This window comes from Vidua macroura, chromosome 5 (assembly GCF_024509145.1).
Source record: "Vidua macroura isolate BioBank_ID:100142 chromosome 5, ASM2450914v1, whole genome shotgun sequence".
Classification (NCBI taxonomy): Eukaryota; Metazoa; Chordata; class Aves; order Passeriformes; family Viduidae; genus Vidua; species Vidua macroura.
Genome location: NC_071575.1, coordinates 39,361,631 through 39,383,762, shown reverse-complemented (window position 1 = coordinate 39,383,762; position 22,132 = coordinate 39,361,631). Strand labels below are relative to the sequence as shown.

The 22,132-nt window shown below is 37.0% G+C and overlaps 1 protein-coding gene across 4 annotated transcripts; it reads left to right on the top strand.

Annotated features, from left to right (window-relative positions):
* Nucleotides 1-383: 383 nt before the first annotated feature.
* NUP107 (nucleoporin 107) lies at nt 384-22,091 on the top strand. 4 transcript variants are annotated; one of them, XM_053977542.1, is made up of 28 exons: nt 384-426; nt 1,480-1,565; nt 2,419-2,508; nt 3,244-3,359; nt 4,246-4,381; nt 4,907-5,010; nt 5,503-5,630; nt 5,953-6,001; nt 7,234-7,305; nt 7,770-7,858; nt 8,642-8,720; nt 9,653-9,766; nt 10,670-10,760; nt 11,904-11,980; nt 12,525-12,584; nt 12,933-13,078; nt 13,190-13,238; nt 14,339-14,408; nt 14,863-14,981; nt 16,653-16,691; nt 17,091-17,241; nt 18,237-18,343; nt 19,249-19,351; nt 19,532-19,692; nt 19,885-20,010; nt 20,667-20,780; nt 21,066-21,233; nt 21,927-22,091. In XM_053977542.1, exons 2-28 carry the CDS (start codon nt 1,496-1,498, stop codon nt 22,032-22,034), a joined length of 2,736 nt encoding a protein of 911 aa, XP_053833517.1. In that variant the 5' UTR covers nt 384-426; nt 1,480-1,495; the 3' UTR covers nt 22,035-22,091. The 4 variants fall into 4 exon arrangements, with proteins under 4 accessions (XP_053833517.1, XP_053833513.1, XP_053833516.1 ...); XM_053977538.1 differs by lacking the exon at nt 384-426 and adding an exon at nt 632-738; XM_053977541.1 differs by lacking the exon at nt 384-426 and adding an exon at nt 792-832.
* The last annotated feature ends 41 nt before the right edge of the window (nt 22,092-22,132 follow it).

Here is a 22,132-nt window from a genome sequence, read left to right as displayed (position 1 = left end):
CATTGTCAGGTGTATCCTTCTGTCTAATTTGCTTTGTAGCCCTAAAAATACCCAAGTATTTGCAAGTGTTTTTCAGAACTTGCCTGTCTACATGAAAAGATTAGTTTTGGACATTTTTCCTTGTCCTAGAGCATAACTAAACGAACCACAGCCAGCTGCACTGTCATTTGTGCTTATAGGGTAGTAACAATATTTTTCTGTAGGTAAAAATTAGGCTGAATTAAGGAAGGGAGAGGTAATTTCATAATTCTGTTAAGTTTGTCCAGCCTTGAAGGGTTGAATGATCCTGCATGGTGCTTGCTTTACCTTTTCATGTTTGTGCCAGTAGAGTGAGTTGCACTGCGAGAAACGGGAGAGACGCGCGTTTGCAACTGGGTGAAAAACTCATCACTGCAAAGGCCGGGACAGCAGCTGCTCCAGCCGAATGTATGAAACACCTGGAGCGCCTGATGGCGAGATAACCCCAATAGCACCTGGCACTTTTACGCTACGAGGGTTTGTTTTAAGCTCTGACCCTCAACGCAGGTTGACAGAGGAGAGCAGCCTGCGGCCGTCCCTCCGTTCCCGCTCGTTCCCCACGGCCCTGCCAGGCCCCAGCGCGGTCTCGCCGAGCCCGGGGCGGGCGGGCCGCATGGGCGGGGCGGGCGGAAGGCGCCCATGTCCTTCCGGGCCGCGGGCCGGCGCTGGCGGTGGCGGGAAGGCTGAGCCCGGGCCGAACCGCGCCGGGGCTATGGACAGGTGAGGGGCGGTGGCGGCGGCGGCGGCGGCGACGGCAGCAGCCCCGACCCGGGGCCGCGCCGGCTGCGAGACGCGCCCTTGCGGCGGGGAGCGGGTGCGCACAGTGCGGGCTGCGAAACGCAGCGGGCCTGCAGCGGCCTCTGAGCGTACCGGAGGGGTTTTGTCAGCCGAGAATTTCAAGTCTGGCTGTTGCTTCTTGAGTATATCTTTGGATTAACCGGCAGCCGTGAGCTGGTCGCGGGGCCAGGCCTTTGCCAGGCCTGCTGAGGCCGCGCTGCCTCCACAGCCCACCGGGAGCGGCTCCTCTACTCCGACTAACTGGGAATGGTGTTTTCCCTTCGGCAAGACACGTGAGCTTTCCCAGTCTGCGGCGATTGCGTTATCCGGAGGGAAAAATCATGTCGTGAAGTCATGCCGTTCTTTCAGTTTAATTTTTCAGTTCAAAATTGGAATTTCCTACTGTTGCATCTTTTACTAGCCTTTTTTTTTCTCTCTTTTAATAGTAAAATGTTAGTTATGGTGTAGGAGGAACAAAGTCTGGGTTTTCACGCAAGCTTGTTTCCCTGAGCTAATAAGCAGTGCTAAATTTCTGCAGAGGAAGCTGGACATAAGTAGTAAGATTGGAGATGACTTAACGCTTTAAGTTTCCTGGTTGTGGAGTTACTTTGCCATGACAATAAGATCTGGGATGTCCTGCTTGAATTTACTTGCTTGCTTTCTGTCTGTGATGCTGTTTTGTAGAAATGGTTTTGAAGACATGTCGTCCCCCCATGATCCTGAGATGGTCAGACCTGGACGAAAGCAAGGCTCTCAGAAAAGAGTTTCTAGTATCCTTTTTCTGTAAAGAATTTTTGTCTTTAACTGCTGTGTTCACCAGGTGTGTAAATTTTTAATACTGCTTTGATTTTCCTGGGTGTATGAATTCAGGTCGTTATCCACCCAGAGAACTATGTGAGCCAGAGCTGACTCCATTTCTGAGCTTTTGGAAAAGAAGAATAAGTTTCCTTCATTATATCTTAATTGCATGGTTTTATGCTTATTTGCAGGTATTGTAGTATCAGAGTATTATGATGATCCAGTGTATCTAACTTACCATCCACTGTCATAACAAAAGTATTGCACAGACATAGATTTAAATTTCCATAGAAATTTCCCCCCCTGCTTTTTTACAATAAGGAACCCCCCCACCATATGGTTTGACAGCTAAGATAGTGGTATTTTCATGGTTGTAATAGCAAAGGAATCCGGTACATTTGCTTGTTCTTACATTTGCTTGTTCTCACAAGCTTACATAAAGCTTGTGAGATATTTGCCCTGATTATATTGTGCCTAAGAATCAAGATGTTTCTGAATGCTAATAGCATAAGCTATTTTCTTGTTATGGTTGATGTAGTATGCAACAGCTCCTCATGGAGCAGGATTCTCTTTGACCTGAGCCACTGTGAGGAGTCCCAGACCTGTCGTGTTCATATTTGCGAACTTCGCTTTGTGGTGTCCCTTCTAACTCTCCAGCTTTTAAAGGTTCTTTTATGAAACTTCCTGTTTTACTCTGAAAGACATGTAATTTTCATAACATTTGAGTTATGACAAAATATTTTTCCTTTTCAAGTAGTCACATTCATTTAGAATAGATCCAAAAGTGTGTTTAGGAGAATGTTTCTTAACTTGTTTATTAATCAGTTCTTACATCCCTGGATGACAGTATTGGAAACATGACGCCCAAAAGCCAGTTTCTTTCCCGAACACCTAATTCATTACTTCACCAGCCAGGTAAGACTGCTTGCTTGTTTGCTTACTATTTAGTTAAAGGTTTTATGTGCTTGTACTTAATAATTAATAACAATCCATAAGAATGACATGGATGTGCTGCAGTCCAGTGAAGGCCCACAGAGTTCATTAGTGTGTTAAATATCTGATATATGAGGAGAGACTGAAAAGAGCTGGGATTGTTTATCCCGGGAAAAAGGTTGGGGGATCTTGTAAATATTTATAAATATTTGATGGGAGGGAGTAAAAAATGAGCCAAGTTTTTCTTGGTGTCCTGAAAAGTCAAGAGGCAATAGGCACAAAAGCATGTACAAGGAATTCTGTTTAAACATTTAAAAACACCCCCTTTTTTACTCTAATGGTAGTTGAATGCTAGAGCTGCGCAGATGGTCTATGGAGTCTCTGTCCTTGGAGGTAAATAAAGCTGGACAAAGTCCTGAGCAATCTTTTCTAATTGACACACCTTTGAGCTGCTTTATGCTTTAAGGGTTTGGAGACCAGTTTCCAAGAAAGCACGAGTGGAGATGTACTGCTCTTTATGCTCATGTGTGTTTACAATGAACTCTAGTAACTGAAGGTATGTTGCCTATTTGGTGCATATATTCAACCTGCTTTCAGGCTTCTATCTGCACTTCATAAGTACTTCAGTCCCTGTTAAAAATTTCTTTTGGAATTTCTGGGTAGAGCAGAATAGCTTTAAATACTTTTTCTTTTCAGAAAAGCCTCTTTCTCTTTCAGGTACTGCATTACACCGCAGCTCCATGAAGTCATCAGATATGTCCGCCATCCTAGGAGCAGGAGGGAAATCTCCTCTCATTCTACCAAATTCTGGACTTTTTGGCAATCTGTCGATGGTAAGATGGTTAGAGCATCTTTTTCTCTTTTCCCTGTGAAATATAAGAAACTCCAAGTTCAGTGTTTCTTTGTTTGCTCCAAAGACAAACTGCGAGTGGTACAAACTTGCTTGTACTGCTATTGCTGTTTATTGCTGGTGTTAATTATTACTGTGTTGTTCTTTGAGATGATGCCATGAGGAATAATAGAGATTTACAAGGAATTTCCAAATACACCATGTGTGTTAAGCTAGTCCTCAAAACGTCAGTTTGTGACTACAAAAGTCCTGACTGTGCTTGTCTACAAATTCTTCAAAGATAATTGTTTTATGTTAACAAGTTAAAATTTTGGGATTTTTCTTAATTTAGCGTTCTCCACTATTAGTCTTCACTAGAGTGTTGAAGATTAGACTTCAAAGATCAAGCTCTTCTTATGACTTTTTAGATTACATTGATGGTTTTCTACTGCAATGGCTTTGGAAAAACACTGATTGGGAGAGTTATCAGTAGGGACCTCTGACGTATCTTATCTCCATTTATTTTTAAATTAACTCTAAAGAAGTTACGGTGTTTTTCTCTAGCTACATTTTAATTCAGTCTCCTCTTTAGTCGTTTCTGTGGTTTGATACAGGCCATTTGTTTCTCCATAAATTATCAGCTTCTAGGGCCTAGTTGATCGATGTTTATACAGAGCTCTTAGCACTGTGTCCTGGGGTGACTAAATTTGCCCTAAACCAGGACACACTGGTAACTTTTTAAGGCATAGTTGCACCTTACCTAAAGGTAGTTATTTCACTATTCGTTTTTTTAGGATTCTCTGTTTATTCTTACAGAAGGAAAAAAGGTGTAGCTAGGCTTGTAATATCCGAGATTACAATGTATTTTCTTTATGTTCTTGTGGTTGCAGTTGGATGAAAGTAGCTGGACAATGGCACTTTCACCTCAGCAGAGAGGAATGTTTGTAAATGCAGACATGTCCAATATGACAGAAGATGTCACTATGAGTGCTGTGTTGTTGCGTGAGGATGATCCTGGGGAAGCTGGTGAGACAGTTTGAAGTTTTACTAATAATTGATCCCAGTTCTGACTTGTGGGGTATAAATATATGTGTCCTTTTAAAAAAATTTCTGTATTATTTTGCTGGTATTTCTTAAACAAAAGCAGTCTAGTTTTAAAAGTTCAGAAAATTACTCTGTTCCAGTTTATTGGAATTTTATGAGTTTGTGTTTTCTATGGAAGCTGTTCTGATGGAATAAATGTGATGCTCTAGTGATGTGGGAAGCAAACTGGATTAATTTTTGTGGAGATACACAAATGAGTTTGCTGTTGAAATTCTTGTGTATTTACAACGAAAGTTTTATAACTGACATTGCCCATAGCTTCTGTAGATCTTACTATCTTAGCTGATAAATACTTCTGACTTCATGAGATAGTTCATATCATCATTGTACTCATTTAAATTTGCAAAAATGAGATGCCATCAGAAGGATGTTTTCATAGTTCAGTTGAGGCTTTTTTACCAAATTGTGCCTCACTAATATGGCTGTTTCTCCTTATATCTGTTCTAGCTACTATGAGCATGTACTCAGACTTTCTGCATTCCTTTCTGAAGCATACATCAACTACCATTTTTGATCTTGTGGACGAGTATGAAAATATTTGTAACAGTCAGGTAAGTCGTTACTTGGTTTTTTATTTACTTGATTTTACATTCCCTTCCCCAAGCAGCGTTGCTGTGAAGTCACAGTGCTTAACATACATACTTTAAATCTTCCAGCTTATGAGTCACTGAACACTAGCATTGAGTAGCATCTCACTTTCCTCAAACACTGCTTTGGTGCAGGAAGACCCATGGTGTAGCTTGCTGAATACTAAAACTGTCATCTGGTTGCTGTTCCACTGAAAGTGTCACGTGGCAATAAACATTAGCAGATGTATAAATGTTTTTATTAACAAGATGGATTACAATGTACTTATTTCTCTCATATGTAAATAAATGGAATCATCATATTATTTTATAAATAAAATCATCATTTGAAGAGATGGTAATCAAACCTGTTTGTTGGAAACATTCAGGATAATAAAAAGATTGCTGTAATGGCTTAGGAAAAAAAAATACAAAAAAATGGGCAGTATTAACTCTGTATAAATTTATTTCTCTCAGGTGAATATATTAGGGAAAATAGTTTATCGGGCAACTCCTGGACAGCAGAAGTTTTCCAAAACTGCCAGTGTCTTGTGGCTTCTCAAGCAGGAGATGGTAACTTGGAGACTGCTGTCCTCACTTTATAGGTAATTCCTTTGAAAAGCACACTACTACATTTCTGTACTGAGATTACTTTCTTGGATGAATTTTTTACGAGTTTATAAATAGGGAGTCAAGCAATTAAGCTTAATTAGCTGATTATTAAGTTGTTTTTAAGTTAATAAGCTGTTTATGGAAGTATATTTTGATATATATATGTCTATTCATTATCAATTTACAAAAATGAAAGTTGTAATTTGCAACTTTTAGTATTTTTAAGAACATTTTTGTAAAGTTTTTTAAGCACCTTTTTGCTAAATTTTCTCAGCTTTTGTTTTAATCTTTAGTGTTTTGCATTTTTATTTCTAGAGACAGAATACAGTCTGCACTGGAAGATGAAACTGCATTTGATATCACTGTAAGTATGGACTCTTGGCTTTTTTTAAGTGATGTAAGAAATAAGCAACATATAGGCTAAATGCTTTTGTTTTACTTTTAGAATCTCAGAGTGGCAGTCACTCAAAATTCAAAAGTGAAAAATTAGACTATTTTTTATCAAGACAATTATTAAATTATTTAACCCATTGTGAAGAGTAGGTCTAAATATTCAGTTCTAAAGAGAGATTGCTATTGTAACAATTATTGTAAACTATTCTTTGTTTTGCTTCCTTAAATATCCTGAGTTGGAAGGGATGCACAAGGATCATTGAGTCCTTCTCCTGGCTCTGCACAAAATGACCCTAAATTCTAGGAACAACTAGGGAATTCTAGGGACAACACTAGGAATAACTATTTATTTATTTTTAAAAGCTGCATCAGTAGCTGTGATGTTCCCATAGGTCAGAGATAATTTTGCTTTGCTTAAAAGAAGAACATGTGGTCTCAAGCGGTCTAGCCTTTGCAGTCCTGATTCCAATTTACCTGAAGAGAAATCCAAATTTTTTGCCGTTCCTGTTAGAGCTGTAGTCATCTTGTCTATGTCAATACAGTGCTTCCAGCCTCTGCTGCCAGAATATTCTTAGGAAAACGAAACAATAAGTAAAGTGACTCTGCCTTTGTTAAATTTATGATTGCAGATCTTTCTTCTCAGTCATAAAATAGCTTCCTCTACAATTCCTGCTGCTAAGTTGTCAGTGTTAAACACTTGTGCCAAAATACCCAGTTTGCTCCTACCTGTGTTTTTAGGAAAGCACATCTTCAGTTCTCTTTTTATTGCAAGTCTGATGAAAGCTAAATTAATGCAGGAGTTGCAATAGAAGGATCAGGGCTCTGGGATTGATATTTTTTTTTGTTTTTCACACTTTTTAATGTTTTTGGTTTTTGGGTTTTTTTTTTTTTTCAATTTAAAGTAACAAATGGAATTTAAGATAATATGCAGGTGGTCAAGGAATCTACTGTGTGGAATCTTTCTCTGGTCATGTATTTGTGAATTATACTCTTAAGTCTCATTTTTACAGTTTTTAGTGTAACTGGATGTAAAAGATCAAATAAAGCAATGTATAAGGCATTTATTTTTTGAGAAGAGGGAGGGGTGAGACAGCATGCTGAACTTTTAGCAAATTTCTGAATTAGTATGTGTTCAATTTGATATTTCTGGTTTTGTGGAAATTTTCTTTTCCATGAAGTAATAATCAGCTTTTTCTTAAATAGGCTTTAACTGCTAGTGAAAAAACTACTGTAGACAACTTGTTTCAGAAAGATTCACTTGTTCGACAAAGTCAGGTATGATGGAAAGTCTTTAATATATAGGAATGAAAATAGATTAAATGTTCGTAACACTAATGCTCTATGCACCTTTTGGGGTAGTTTCTAATACTTTTTTTTAATATTCACTTAAGTGTATATTAATTGTATGCATAAAAATGATGCTCCTTAGTTGCTAAAGACCAGAAAGGTTTTTCAGGCTGTTCTGCAGAGGATGAAAGGCTGAGAGCTGTTCCCATTTGCAGCATCTGTTACTGTTGATGGTAGCACTGAATTAAACTACAGTATCCAGTGAGAAAGAGAGATAAAGTGTCAACCACCTTCATATTGGATACTTAAAATCCAAGTGGAATAGTCTTCTGGATCTATCAGCCTTTTGGTAGATCTGCTTAGATAACGAGTGGATTCAGAGATGAGAGGAAGGCAGTAAAAGTATTATTTGTTACATGTTTGTTTTAAAATGCAATTTAATTTTATTCCAGCTGGTGGTGGATTGGTTAGAGAGCATTGCTAAGGATGAAATTGGGGACTTCTCTGATAATATTGAGTTTTACGCAAAAACAGTATATTGGTGAGTTAAGACTTTCTTGGATTATATACATTTTCCCATCAAGCGTAAGATTCACAGTTACAGAATCACTCTTCAAAAGAAGCGGTCTTTTTAGGCTATTCATTTCATTCATTTATTTTCTTTAAATTCATACATGTAAAATTGAGACTTCTTACCTATCCACTGAAGTAAATCTCAGAAGTCAATTAGTGCTTTTGGGGGGAAAAGATGAAAGGAAAAACCATCAAACCATTTTAATTTAATCTTTGTCTGGCTTTAGTTTTTGCCTGTCTTAAGTTCTTACTGTGTCACTTGTGTCATTGACCCTTCACCAGAAGCTGTTATTGTCACCTTTATTGTCACTGATAGATGTAATGGCAGAATGGACCAAAGATGACCTTTCATGCTAGATGCCTAGAGTAAACCTGCTTTCAATGACCACTGAATACAGGCTTTTGGAATTACATGTTTATCCTGAGATAAATTTCTGTCTTAGACTGACTTCATAGTAATGGTAATGGGAAAATCTGCTTATGCAGAAGTCAGTTAATAGTGGAATACACAAATTATTGAAATAACTGATGCTTTTGAAAGAAGTCAAATATATGTGCATTAATTCTAATACTGTATTTGTGAAATGTTACATTTTCATAACGCTGGTAGAGTCCATTGATGTATCAACCAAACCAAGTGTCTGTTCTGTAAACATACTCTATGTAACAAAATATATCTTTCAATATTTGTCTTACTAAAAGATGCTTGCTAAAAAAGCCATTTTTCTGTAAAACATTTCACTGCTTTCAGGGATAACACACTACACACCCTGAAGCAGCGACAGTCAAGTACATACATGGGAAGTTCTCGTCCTCTGGTAACAGAGTTGGTAAGTATTATATAAAAATAAGGCTTGGCTTCAAAATGGGCTAGAGAAATATGCTATCTTCACAGATTGCCACCAATTCTTAGACAGTTGTGCTATCTAAAAGTAGTTGTAGTATCTAAAAATTGCTACAGAAATTGTGAGGCAGAGCACCTCAAAAATTCTTTCATGGATCACTGTGGACTTGTGTTTTCTTTCAGCAATCACTTCCATACTCCCACCCCCCACACAATACTTGTGATCTATTTGGTGAAGTAATGGCTTTATTGTGACTAAAACAAGCTCATGTTCCTAACCAGAAAAGCTTATAAAACTCTTTGGGGAGCCCTTGCAGATAAGGAAATACTGTGTTCATGCAGTAACTAGTACAATGAAAACAAGTCCTAGTGCAATACTTTGAGAGCTCTATAATGAATGCTAATAGGGGAGAAGTCAAGGAAAGAAAGGACTGTCCCTTAAAACAAGGTGATGAGCTGCCTCAGTGACAGCAAAGCAGCTGTAGAAGATTAATTCAGCTGGGGAGTGATCTGAGGTATTGATTGACTTTAGAAAATCTCTTTGGATTACATAGATGCAAGTGCAGCTGTTGTGAAAAACCTTCTCAGATAGAAGGTGGAGGAGGACAAACAGTCTGGTAGGCAGATAGAAGGGCAAAGGATATTTGAAGATGAGAAGAGCTGGAAAATAAGTAATTTGGGGCAAATAAAAAGGCAGTGGAGTAAATTAATTACATTGACTCCTTCTGATAGGAACAGTGACAGAAGAGGAATAAAAGAAATTAGAGGAAAAACAGAAGTATCATGTTCAATATTACGGGTTGTACGGATTGTTGTACCCACATGAAAAAGTGACTCCAAATTATAAAATGGGGCAGGACGTTAATGGAAGAGACATACAGATATTGTGTAGATGAGTGATGACTTCTTTCATTGCAGGACCCAGATGCTCCTATTCGACAGAAACTGCCACTTGATGATTTGGACCAAGAAGACGATGCAAGATTGTTGAAGTATCTCTTCACTCTCATCAGAGCAGGAATGACAGATGAGGTAGTGTAAGTTTTAATTAAGTAAACATAAGTGTCTTACTGTTAAAGCAAATAAGCTGTGTACTAAAATGTCTGTTTAAATTTGGCTTGTTGTGATTCAGTTTTCAATTTGTTGTCAATACTGACTGCCAAATTAACATTTTAATCAAACTTGGTTTTAGTTAAGTAATTTTGGATGTAGAATAGATGTTAAGGAGAAAATTTAGTTTTGGGTGTTTGGGTGGTTTGATGATATTTTTTCACTGTTGTGTTTTGATACTAAATACCACCAAGACAAACACATAGAATGCTTTAAAAAGCTTCCTAATTGTGTTTCTAATCATGAATTGATTATCAGACATGTATACATAATGATATTTGAGGAATGGGGAGGAAAGGGGATTTGAGATTCTCGTGCCTAAGACCTTAACTGAGGACTATGAGTACTTGCTCATACTCTGTTCCAATATGGTGCACATCTATTCATTTTCTGTTGGTATGGGAACATGAGCCTATTGCTGCAGGGCAGTGTGAGTAGATACTTGCCGCTTCGGTTGCAATTGGGAAGGCTAAGTGAACTGGGAAAGTGGATGACTGTATGAAGACAACAATTAAACATCTAAGCAAAAGGGCTATGCTTTACACTAATCTTACCAGAATGATGCATAACAGCTGTTTAGCTAACAAAGATGAGGCTGTAGCACATTTCTTACGTTGCTGTAAATACTGACTGAAAGTGGAAAAACTATGACATTTGTATTGAAATCTTTCAGTTGTTTTGAGTTTAAGATCCTCTGTGCTTATTTTTCACATAGTAGAATCTCGACACAAATCAACTGTTTTAGTAATATTCACATTTTTAAAGAAGAAGCTGGAGGTTTTCCTACCTTGAAGTGTGTTGCTGAGAAAATGCATTATTTTTCAGGCACAGCGCTTATGCAAACGATGTGGTCAGGCTTGGAGAGCTGCAACTTTGGAAGGCTGGAAATTGTATCATGATCCTAACATAAATGGAGGTATCTGCTCCAAAGTGCATTTTGAGACAGATATAAAAATACTAAGATCTCATAGTATCTGTTTGTGGCAAAGAGAAATAGCTCTTTATTTTCACCTGATGAGCCTTTTTTGGTATCTGGAATATTTTACCATGTCTGTTGAACATGTAAAAACTAACATGAAATTATTTGAGTTGAAGGTGAGTTCATTGAATCCATCTACATATGCTAAAGCCACTGTCTTTCTTTAAGTCAGACATAATCACTAGGAAATAGATGTCTCAGAGTTCTGTACAGATCTTCTCCACCTCCATACTTGGGTCTGCATTTTCTTAACATCTGGCTTATGCCACCTAGCACACATTTTGTTGCTTACAGATTCAAATTGAACTATATACCCAGGTTCAGAAAGGTGTAGTAAGACAAGAGTTCAGCAAATGTAAATGCAGGAGAAAGAGATGCTTTTAAAATATTTGAAAATTGTAAAGTACCTTTCTTCTTGGTTCCTTGCACATGGTTCCCCATTTATAACACAGTACCTTGCTTCTCTCTGTGTTCAGAACATTGCAGGATTTAGCAAGGAATTTAAGAATGAGTCTAAGTGTTGTTTATAGCTGGGTGTGGAAGGCTTAATGGTTTCCTTCTTTTCAAATCCTGAGAGCCTGTTGCTTTTATCTGCATGCCACACCACTGTCCTAGCTTTTTTTTGAGTCTGCCTACCTAACCTGTTGTTACGCAGGTGTAAATGCCCATGCAGATGCGTGCCAGATAGCAGCACTGAAGCAGTGACATTTTTAAGAAGCTTTAAGATACAAAAATTCTTTTTTTCCTGTTAACCTTGGTTTTTTTCCAAATGTAGACACTGTAGATATGTTACAGCCAAAAGCATTATTTTTTTAAAAGCTAGATAACAGCCATGTTTTTAAATGACTGTAACTTATAGATGCAAGTTCACAAAACTAGCCAGAAAAGCCACCTTGCAGTCCAGGCAAAAGCATCAAAATGCTTTAGGAAGAGTTCTAAAGGGATTGAAATTGGGCTATGAAAAGAAAATAGACTTTATAGTTTCGTAGAAGTTACTGGATTCTCTTTCTTTAATAACACTTTCTCTCTTTTTCCTTTCCCCCTTTTTTTTTTTTTTTTTTAATTATTCTTTGCATGTAGGAAAAGAGCTGGAGCCTGTTGAAGGCAATCCATACAGGTGCATTTGGAAAATAAGTTGTTGGCGCATGGCTGAAGAGGTAAGACCATGCTGCTATTTTTTCTATTAATACATAAATTTGAACTTTTCTGAACTCTGAAATGGGGTTTTAAGTGAATATGCCCACTCTGCGTTTGCTGCTTAGAGGATTTGCAATTAATGCTTTTAAGAGGACTTCTGAAATACCATATTTATGTACTGTGAGAAATCTACATAATCAGCACGACTTTTTCAGGAAATGTCTGCCTTTCTTTTTCTGGTTGAAAGCAAAACCACTGACACTGACTTTCATCTTGACTTAATTGAATGGGAAAGAGAAAACCTTCCTTTCTTTCCAGGTCAATGTAAATTTTTCAGTTAAGTTACAAGGGGATGCTAGTGAAGGAAAAGACAGCAAATGCCTTTTCTTTCTCACTTGCTATTCTTATTTTGGCTCCTTGTGTATCCTGTGATTGTCCAACTTTACTCAGAATCCGTTAGATGGAACATTTTGCAATGGATTAATCTATAATAAAATGTGAAGTGACTAGAAAACTTAAATGCTTTGTAATTTAAAGTTTGGGTGTTTTTACTGTTTATTTTAGGAGCAGTTTAATAGATATGAAAGAGCAATCTATGCAGCCCTGAGTGGAAACCTCAAACAGGTATGTCAAGCCCCCTAGTTAAGCAGTGTTTGGTAGTTGTGCATTTCCTTTCTCATATGTGACAATGATATCATCAGAAATAATGCAGTTACTGGTTTCTGTACTTTTAAAGATCCAGTAAACAGAACAATAGCAAACATTGCTGCTTTAGTAGACATGCTCTTTGTAGTACTGACATGTCTTAATTAAATATATGTTAGAATTTCAGTCAAGGAAAGGCTGCTTTTTAAGGTGGTGCGTACACTGCTTTGGTGCCTGAAAATCTGATCCTAAATTATAGTTGCTCTGTTTAGGTTCTGATGTTTCTCCATCTCTTGATAATTTTTACTCTGTTTTTTGAATATGTAGCTTCTTCCAGTTTGTGATACCTGGGAAGATACTGTTTGGGCATATTTCAGGGTCATGGTGGACACTCTAGTCGAGCAGGAAATACGAACCTCAGTAGTAACTGCAGAGGAGATGGAAGAGCTCCCTAGAGATTATTTAGAAACAAAGTAAGTTCCAAGTAAAATTATGCTGCAACTACGCTCAACAAAGCATTCTGTATGAAATCTGTGTGGAATATTCAAGGTAATGTTTTTTTTTTTTTCTCTCTTGCTTTGAAGCTGGACTTCAGAAAAAGTTTTTGAAGAACTTCAGGCTACAGACAAAAGGGTACGTAATAATTGCAGTGTTTCTCCTCACTGCTTACCATTTTAAATTATTCACAGGTTTCTACTTTTTACTGCACTCTTTAATGAAATACTCAAATATGCACAATTACTAATTTATTTCATATTTTCTATCCCCGAAAATGTATGATTTGTGAATTCAAGTATGTTACTACCTCTTAACATTAGAAGTGATACAGGTTTTGTGTTGCCCTACCCTGTATTTGCCAAACCAGCTGGGTGTGCTAAAGAAACAGATGACTGTCAAACGTTGTCAGACGTACAAAGCAGACAGTGTACGTCAACTATTGAACGCTTCAATAAAATGTTCAAAATTGATTACATTCCATTTTCTTCCTAGGAGATTTGTATGCATATTTCAGAACAGGCCTTTCAAAATTTAAAAGCATATTTGCTTAGACTGTGATTCTTTGTTACTTTTAGCACCCAAAATACTCAATTCATGTAAGATGGGGATACATAACTTAGAAGTTAATTTTGCAGAGATTAAATTGAAACTACACTTACTTTTATTTGATGGAATGGACACATAGCATTTATCATATTGCTAAGACAAAGACATGCAGCTACAGATACACTCAGCCGTATTTGCCATTGCAACACAGTACAATCCTCACTATAAAGCAAATTTAGATTTGGATTGCATTTCATGCATTAATGCATTCATTCCTCTGGGGAGAGGGTGGAATTTCTTCCTGAAGTAACTTTCACAGACCTTTTCTTTAAGGATTTATACACATTGTTGCTTCTTCTGTGATTTTTGAAAATATTGTCTGTAACATTATTATCTGTAACATCTGTAACATCTCTTCAGAGCAAAAAGCCCTTGGTGTTGGATGTCTTCCATGAAAGGATTAACTGTACAGATCTATATTCCAGTTCTTTCGTTCAGTTTGTCAATGTTCTTGTAATTTGATGTAGAGACAGCAAGTGCCTTTTCTCTTGCTCTTTATGAAGAATACCCTTTGAAATAGGATAGCTTTTTTCCCTTGAGGAACCTTTGCTTTATTTATAAGTTTATTTTCTTCATACATTATGCTAGAAGATTTATTCAAAGTTTGAATTTTCTTTTTTTATCTCCAGAGGGTTATAGAGGAGAATCAAGAACACTATCATGTGATTCAGAAATTCATTATACTTGGAGATGTGGATGGTAAGCATTTCTCTTAAGTGATTTTTTTTTTTATTGTCAACTGACTACGTTATTTTGAGAGAACTTTCCAGAATCTTCTGTATGAATGGATTTTTAGAAGCACACAGTAGGCAAGCTCTGCATTAAAGATGTGCTGTAATCAAAAATTGCAGGGACAGTTTGACCTACAGGGTGTTTTCAAAGAATTAATAAGAAGTAATGAAATCATGTAAATGTGTCAGGATACATGCCAGACTATAGCTGTAACTCCTTCTGAGGAATAATGGAATACATACAGTACCTTTATAAGCCAAAGAGCTACATCTTTCCAAAATTGTTGCTGTTCTGTTTTGTTGGGACTTCTGAGACTAAATTACATTTGTTGAATAAATGCATAATTTTGAAATATTTCTTAGGTGTTTTTTTCTTTTTCTTCATGGTTTGGCTAATGCAGACATTTCCTTGGTGGTTATAGGTTTGATGGAAGAAGTCAGTAGGTGGCTTTCCAAGGACAGAAGTGTGCTCCCAGGACACCTCCTTCGTTTCATGACACATCTTATTCTGTTTTTCCGCACTTTGGGTATGCAGACTAAGGTCAGTTCCCTTGTACTTGATTTGCTGTCATAGCAGTAGCCAGTCTTTGAAGTAGAAATGCTTGTGTGGGAATACATGGACAGCATAGAATGATGGTAAGTTACTGCCAGGCTGAGGAGGAGCTGCATGTTTAAATAGTTTATTTGTTGCTCTTGGAGCCTTAAAGGAGAAAAGAGCATCCTCATCTCTTCCAGCTGAGCTTAAAAATTGGGTTTTGAGGATGGTGGATTTTACTCAGAAGCCCTTTGTTGAGAAGGTCCTGAATCAAACTTCAGTGTTAGGCTTATTCATAGCAGCCAAGATGTCTTGAATATAATCTGTTCTTCCACAATTGCTGGAACGGTACCTATTGCTGCTTTAAACTCATAAGTGCTTCTGCTTGAGATAATTAGTACCAGCTGAAATTTTCTTATTATCTCCAAGTATAAAGTAAGTATAGCCTACTACCTATCTGGCCTATTTATGCTAAATACACAGATGGGTCACATAGCTGTAATTACTCATTTCTGACAATATCACAAGTAATTTGGTGCTCTCCTTCTCTACTATTTTAAAATTCAGAAGCTGTTATGTATCAAGTAAGTTTCTGAATGTAACCTCTTTTGGGAAAACACAAATGTGTGTTTTCATTAGATGATTTAAATACAGCTCCGAGTTACTGTTTATTCATACTTCCAATCATTGCTTGAATTCCTCATGGAAATTAGTTTTGAAGTCAGTTAACGTTTAGCTAAATAAGAGGAGTGTGTGCATGTATATGTATACTAATATTTATATACTATATGTATACTAATTTTTTATTAGTTTATATACATACTAATAAATATTTTTACATACATTTTACGGAGTAGGTCTTTAAGCTAAAGTGCAGTAGAACTAGCCATTCGCATATGTTTGACAGAGGGGACAAAAAAGGTGCAATTTCCTACATTAATTCCATTGTGGGAATTTGTAGCAGTTGATTCTGCCTTTACAGTTTTAGAATAGATGAATTTATTGTATGATTACTCGATCAACCCTCAGTAGACTTCATGGGGAAGAGGCAGAAGTGCAAGCTTTTATATTTATTGTGTATTGATTGTATGCAGATCATATAGATGTATGCACAGATGAAGGTCTTCAATTTACACATATAAATTAAAATGATAATTCCTGACAGCAACAAACACTTGAGTCTTAGCTAAGGCAGTTTCACGTGCTTGGACTATAGTGGTTGTTTAGTATAGGATATTCTAGATGAGTCAGGTGATATTTATACCCTATTACATTATCATTTCCTATAATAAAACAGGGTACGTAGTACACTGCAGTACACACAGAACAATCTGTGTACCTGACATTTTTTTATTAATTTAAAAAATATGGTAAAATGGAAAGATTTAAAAGTCCTGTAAAAAGTAAGTAATCCTGTAAATTCCAGATAGACCAAAGACTATCCAGTTGCTGAAAAAAAATCCTTGGTACACTAAATCTTTTAATCAGAAGACATGCTTTTTTAATCATGCTCCAAGAGAAACAGTTCTCCAGTTGAGCCTGTTTGTGTAGATAAGTGAAGCAAGAATAGGCAAATAACCTTGTGTCTGTTTTAATAGTGATAGCCTGTGAAGTACCTTTTATTTTATTTTCCATATTATCTGATTTAAAATTGAATTTATATTTGTTTGCAATAAGGAGGAAGTTTCTGTGGAGGTCCTAAAGACCTACATTCAGGTAAGCTTTCAGAAATACTGTTTATTTTCTCTGATGTGATTTGGATGTAAAGGAGGAAGAAAAGCAGACTTAAATTTACAGGATGATAAGAGCTATGATGCAGCTAATGCTGTACTCTCAAGAGATACATGGAAGCTTGCCTAATTCACAAATTCTCTGACAGCAATTCTTAAATAAGGGACAGATTTATTGATCTTTGTTTAGAGGATGATCTTCCTGCATCAGAATAAATTAATCAGGAATTTTTTACACATTTTTGGGTTTAGTCAGTACGTGTTTTTACTAAGGAATATAGTATACGTATCTGTTATATATATTTATATATTGGTGGATATCTTCTATATATTTGCTTCTTACATATTTGCTTCTCATTCTGTATGCTTGGTTTGTACTGTGCAGCGGTTGGTGTCTGAGAAGCACACAGATTTAATAGCATTTTATGTCAGCCACCTGCCCCCAGAGCTCGCTGTGGCTCAGTACGCTTTATTTCTTGAAGATATTACTGAGAGTGATCAACGCCACCACTGCCTTGAATTAGCAAAAACAGCAGGTGAGAGACCCTGATGGTCCAATTATCATTTTATATCCTGGGTTATTTTGTCTTTCAGTAGTGTTTGCTCCAAAACCTAGCTATGAATACAATACATTTTCCTTCTCCTATTTTTTTTTTAATTAAATAAAATTAATTTGCTGATCACTTCTTCAAGTAGGTGTATAAGTGTGTTTTCATTAACTTGGAATTAAACTAAATATTACTGCTTCTGGGTTATGTCCAAACACACCAGGAAGTAAATGTCAGCTGCCTGTCTCAAATATATGTTCTGAAGCTTGACATGATCATATTATTTCAGAGAACTAATTATAAAAATACATACCTCTTTGTGGATTTAGGAAGGTTATGAGTATCTTAAATTTTTTGTCCAATTTATAGTGCTTTTTCTTAGCCATGGTCGGTTGCTTGCATTAATTGTAAACTTCCTTCCAGGCCTGTACATGAAACTAGAAGGGGATTACAATGAAGCAGCACACTGTCCATTGCTTGACAATACCTCTGTGCTACTCAGAATACACAAAGAAGATTTCCTTCGGATTTTCGTTTCTTCTCTTCAGTCATTTTTCAATCACTTTCTTTTAAACTCAGCTTAGGATTCAAAAATAGCACATCCTGCTTAAGCATCTGTAAAAGAACTATTCTGAGCTTTTCCTGGTACATTCCTGTCAAATCATAATCTTGCTGTCATAATTGTAGGAATCAGTGATCTTAGCAGATATATCTATATGCTGTCTTCAGCACAGATTGAAAAACTTATTAGTTGTCTTATTCTTGTATTTGATATTCTCTGTTACATCAAATCTCATTCTTCTAAAATACCTGCAATAAATGACATAGCGCAAAAGCTTATAATTTATTCTGACAATGTATGTTTGAACAGACTGATAAGAATTACCAGTAGTAAGGAATAAGATCAACAACTGGAGTCTGAAATTCAATTTGTGTTAAGTTTGAATTCATGATAGTTTTTACACAGTTCTCTTTTAACCCAGGTCTGGACGTTGCAACCATAACAAAAACTGTTGTTGAAAACATCCGCAAGAAGGATGCTGGGGAGTTCAGCCACCACGATCATGTGCTAGACACAGGCACAACAGAGGTGAGTGCTTCACAGAGCAGATAGTCCAGTTTGCAATCAGCTACGGAGTCTTTGACCATGTATGAGCCATATTTTTCTTTCAACAATGGTGAAGATTGCCTTGAAAAAGCCTGTGAGGGAAATGCACTTCCCATGTGACCAAGTGAGAATATTGCACAAATCTGCAACTCTATTTCTGCTTCTCCTTGCTCTTTGGGTCTGCTTATCAGCAGCCATACCGTGTACAAGTCAAGATAAGGCCCTTGAAACGACTGTAGCACCCTATGATGTAGGCTGTTACTGTAGCCTCTACAGTTTCTGAGGATTAGTACTTTGGATCTCAGATGTATCTTTTAAGATGCTGAAGTGGCATTTCTAACTACAGCAGACACTGCTTTTGCTGACAGTTTCCTTGTCACTGCTATTGAGCATTGGTTGGATCAAACTCAGTTCTTTAGGGACAGCAAGATAATGTTAACAGGCTCTATTCAAAGTACTGTTTGGACAGCAACTGATTGTTTGCAAGTTTGTGGTAATGTTTTTGCTGTTCAGTATAAAGTTTAAGCTCCCTAAGACAAAAAGGTAGTTTATCTAACACAAGAGTTGGAAGACTGGTTGCAGGCTGATGGCACCCTTGAAGATTATAGCAAGAACTCCATAAAACATGTTGTTACAGTGTATTTGTATTAAAATTTGAGGAAAACACACCATAATCCATAAAAAATATTGAGAGATGCTCTGGATATCTTGGGAACACTTATTATTCCAGATGGCAGAGATTTTCTAATCTTTTGAATAAAGCAATCCTTGTTATTTACTATGTTGTAATGCTTTCCAAACTTGTGTATTTCCCTGACCAGATCTAATGTGTGTTACATCAGCTGTGTGCTTAAAATGGTGGTGAATCTCTGTGTTGGTTTTTACAGGCGGATCAGCTGAAAATAGATGTAATTGACTGGCTCGTATTCGATCCTGCACAGAGGGCAGAAGCACTTAAGCAAAGCAATGCAATCATGAGGAAGTTCTTGGGTACTAAGCTTCACAAATATTGTAGACTTATTTTTAAATGTTGATTTTGTTCTCATTGGCTCTTGGCACTACATTTGATATAACTTTGGATCTAGTCTATTAAAAAGCATGGGTTTGCCAGCTTAAGAAGATAAGGTATGGAAATTGCAAAGCTCTGATACCCAGTTCACATTCTCATAGCATCCAAGAAACATGAAGCTGCAAAAGATGTGTTTGTGAAGATTCCCCAAGACTCTATAGCAGAAATATATAACCAGTGGGAAGAACAGGGAATGGATACTCCGCTTCCAGCTGAAGATGACAATGCTATCCGGGAACATTTATGTATTCGTGCATATTTGGTGAGTTTCAAATATGCAATATTCCAAGTTACTGTTTTGAAATACTGGTGGCTTTGCCTTGGTGGTGAAACTTTAGCTTTGTCCATTTAATTTAACTTCTGATTCTTTGATTCATTAAACCTGTGCATGTAATGACATTCTGGTTATTAGATGAGTCAAAAATACCCTAACACTGTTTCCAATGCAATCCAGGAAGCCCATGAAACCTTTAATGAATGGTTTAAACACATGAACTCAGCTCCACAGAAGCCGTCTTTGTTACCACAAGCAAGTTTCACTGAAAAAGTGGCCCATGAACATAAAGAAAAGAAGTATGAGGTAGGTGGAAGTCCACTTTATTTACTGTAAAATTTTATGTTCTTGCTTTAGAAGCAGTCTAGTTCAATGAAAGAAAGTAGAAGACTACTATTTCATATTATTTAAGGACTCTATTATAAATTATTTTTATGTTGAGAGAGTATGAAACAACAGAATAATAAGGCAACTGCACAATAAATTCTGGTTTTTTAATGACTCAGCTTTACATAAAATATTGTAATACTAAATATTATCATGTGTTGATTGTCAGTGTTATTAATAAATGTGAGCACTTGATTTTGCTATTCTATTAAGTATTATCACCTTTTGTTTTCTAAAAGATGCTGCAGTTTTGTTTTGACTGAAGTTCTTTTTGCATGTCTGGTCAGTAAATATATACCCTATTCAGTTAACAAACATTTGTTTTATAAGCATGGAGAATAGGTTGTTTAAAATTACCTTTCTCTAGTGGCTTTGTTTTTGAACAACCTGTCTGACTTTATGGACAGGGCATTAAGCAAGGTTGGAAATAGCTGTTAGCAGCAGACTTCTAAGTTTTAGCCACTGGCTGAAGATTCTAATTTTAATTTGAGCTGCACTGCCTGTTGCAGTGTGTTTTAAAATAGCCTTGGAAATTGTCCTGTTCTGCAGCAGTTTATTTTTTGTTTCTTTGCCAGATGGATTATGGCATTTGGAAAGGCCTCTTGGATGCTCTTACAGCTGATGTTAAGGAGAAAATGTACAATGTGTTGCTGTTTGTTGATGGAGGATGGATGGTTGACGTCAGAGAGGTAAAATGAGTTTTTATGTCATGACACAGACCACAAAGCACAGATCACGTGTAGTTGTACCTTTGTGACATTTAGTTTCATGTGTTCCTGTTTAATTGGCTCTGGCCTTGCTGTGAGCATTTAGAGCTTGCTCCCCTTAGTAACCATACAGATCACATCTGACAGTCCACTCCAGGCTGCTTAGGCCAGTTTTCTGCCTCCAACAGTACTAATTGCAGAGTTATGCTGAGGTGCCTGTTAAAGGTAGATTTTCATAATACTAATGCATTCTTTTGCTCTGGTAAGGATGCCGAGGATGACCCTGAGCGAACGCACCAGATGATCCTGCTGCGAAAGCTGTGTCTGCCAATGATGTGCTTTTTGCTGCACACAGTGCTCCACAGCACGGGGCAACACCAGGAGTGCCTGCGCCTCGCTGACATGGTCGCCTCGGAGCGCCACAAGCTCTACACGGTGAGCTAGGCAGGGCTGCAACAGCCTGGCTTACATTGAAAGCTCTGTGGGTTGGCTGTGGAAAAAGCTTCTATATAGAGAGGAAGACACCATATGTTCCTTAACATCATAAGTTTCTTGATGGCTTTACTGTAGTAGTAAAAGGTTTCCTTGTGTTATGACTTAAGGAATCAAAGAGTTAACTTTGAAATATTGAGGATAATGACTGGTGGTCTGACAACCAGTTCTGAGTAATGCAGTTACTAGTTTTTGGATAGGGGCTATTGAATTTTAACTTCATGATCTTAAAGGTCTTTACCAGCCTAAACGAGTCCATGATTCTAAGTTTAGGTGTAGGATTGTAATTGATTTCTTTATTTCCATTGCATATCAAACACTATATAAGCACATTTTGGTTTAGAGTGTTTGGTTTACCCATGATCATCTTTGCCTCCAAAAGCCTGAAAAACAACTCGAAAATGAGACAGAGGTGTTTTGAGCCTACATTCAGGCTTTGGATGCTGCTACTAACTTTCCATGTCTTACTAAATGTCCTTCTGAAATGCCTGATGATCACACTATCTTAAACAGAAATAAATAATCAAATAGAAAAATAGTAACTTAATTAATCACTACTTACTTTTTTGTATCAGTGCTATTCATTGCAAATAAATGCAACTTTATGATGTTTGGTTTTTTATTATTTATTCTCAGGTATTTTCAAAAGAAGAACTTCGAAAGCTTCTACAGAAGCTGAGGGAATCTTCTCTGATACTTCTGGACCAGGATCTTGATCCTTTGGGATATGAAATTCAGTCATAAGTTTTCATGCAGATATTTTCAAAAACTTCTGAGCATGGACATTCTGGACATGGACAAGCAAAAGACCCCAACAGAATCATTACTTGGACAAAGTGTTC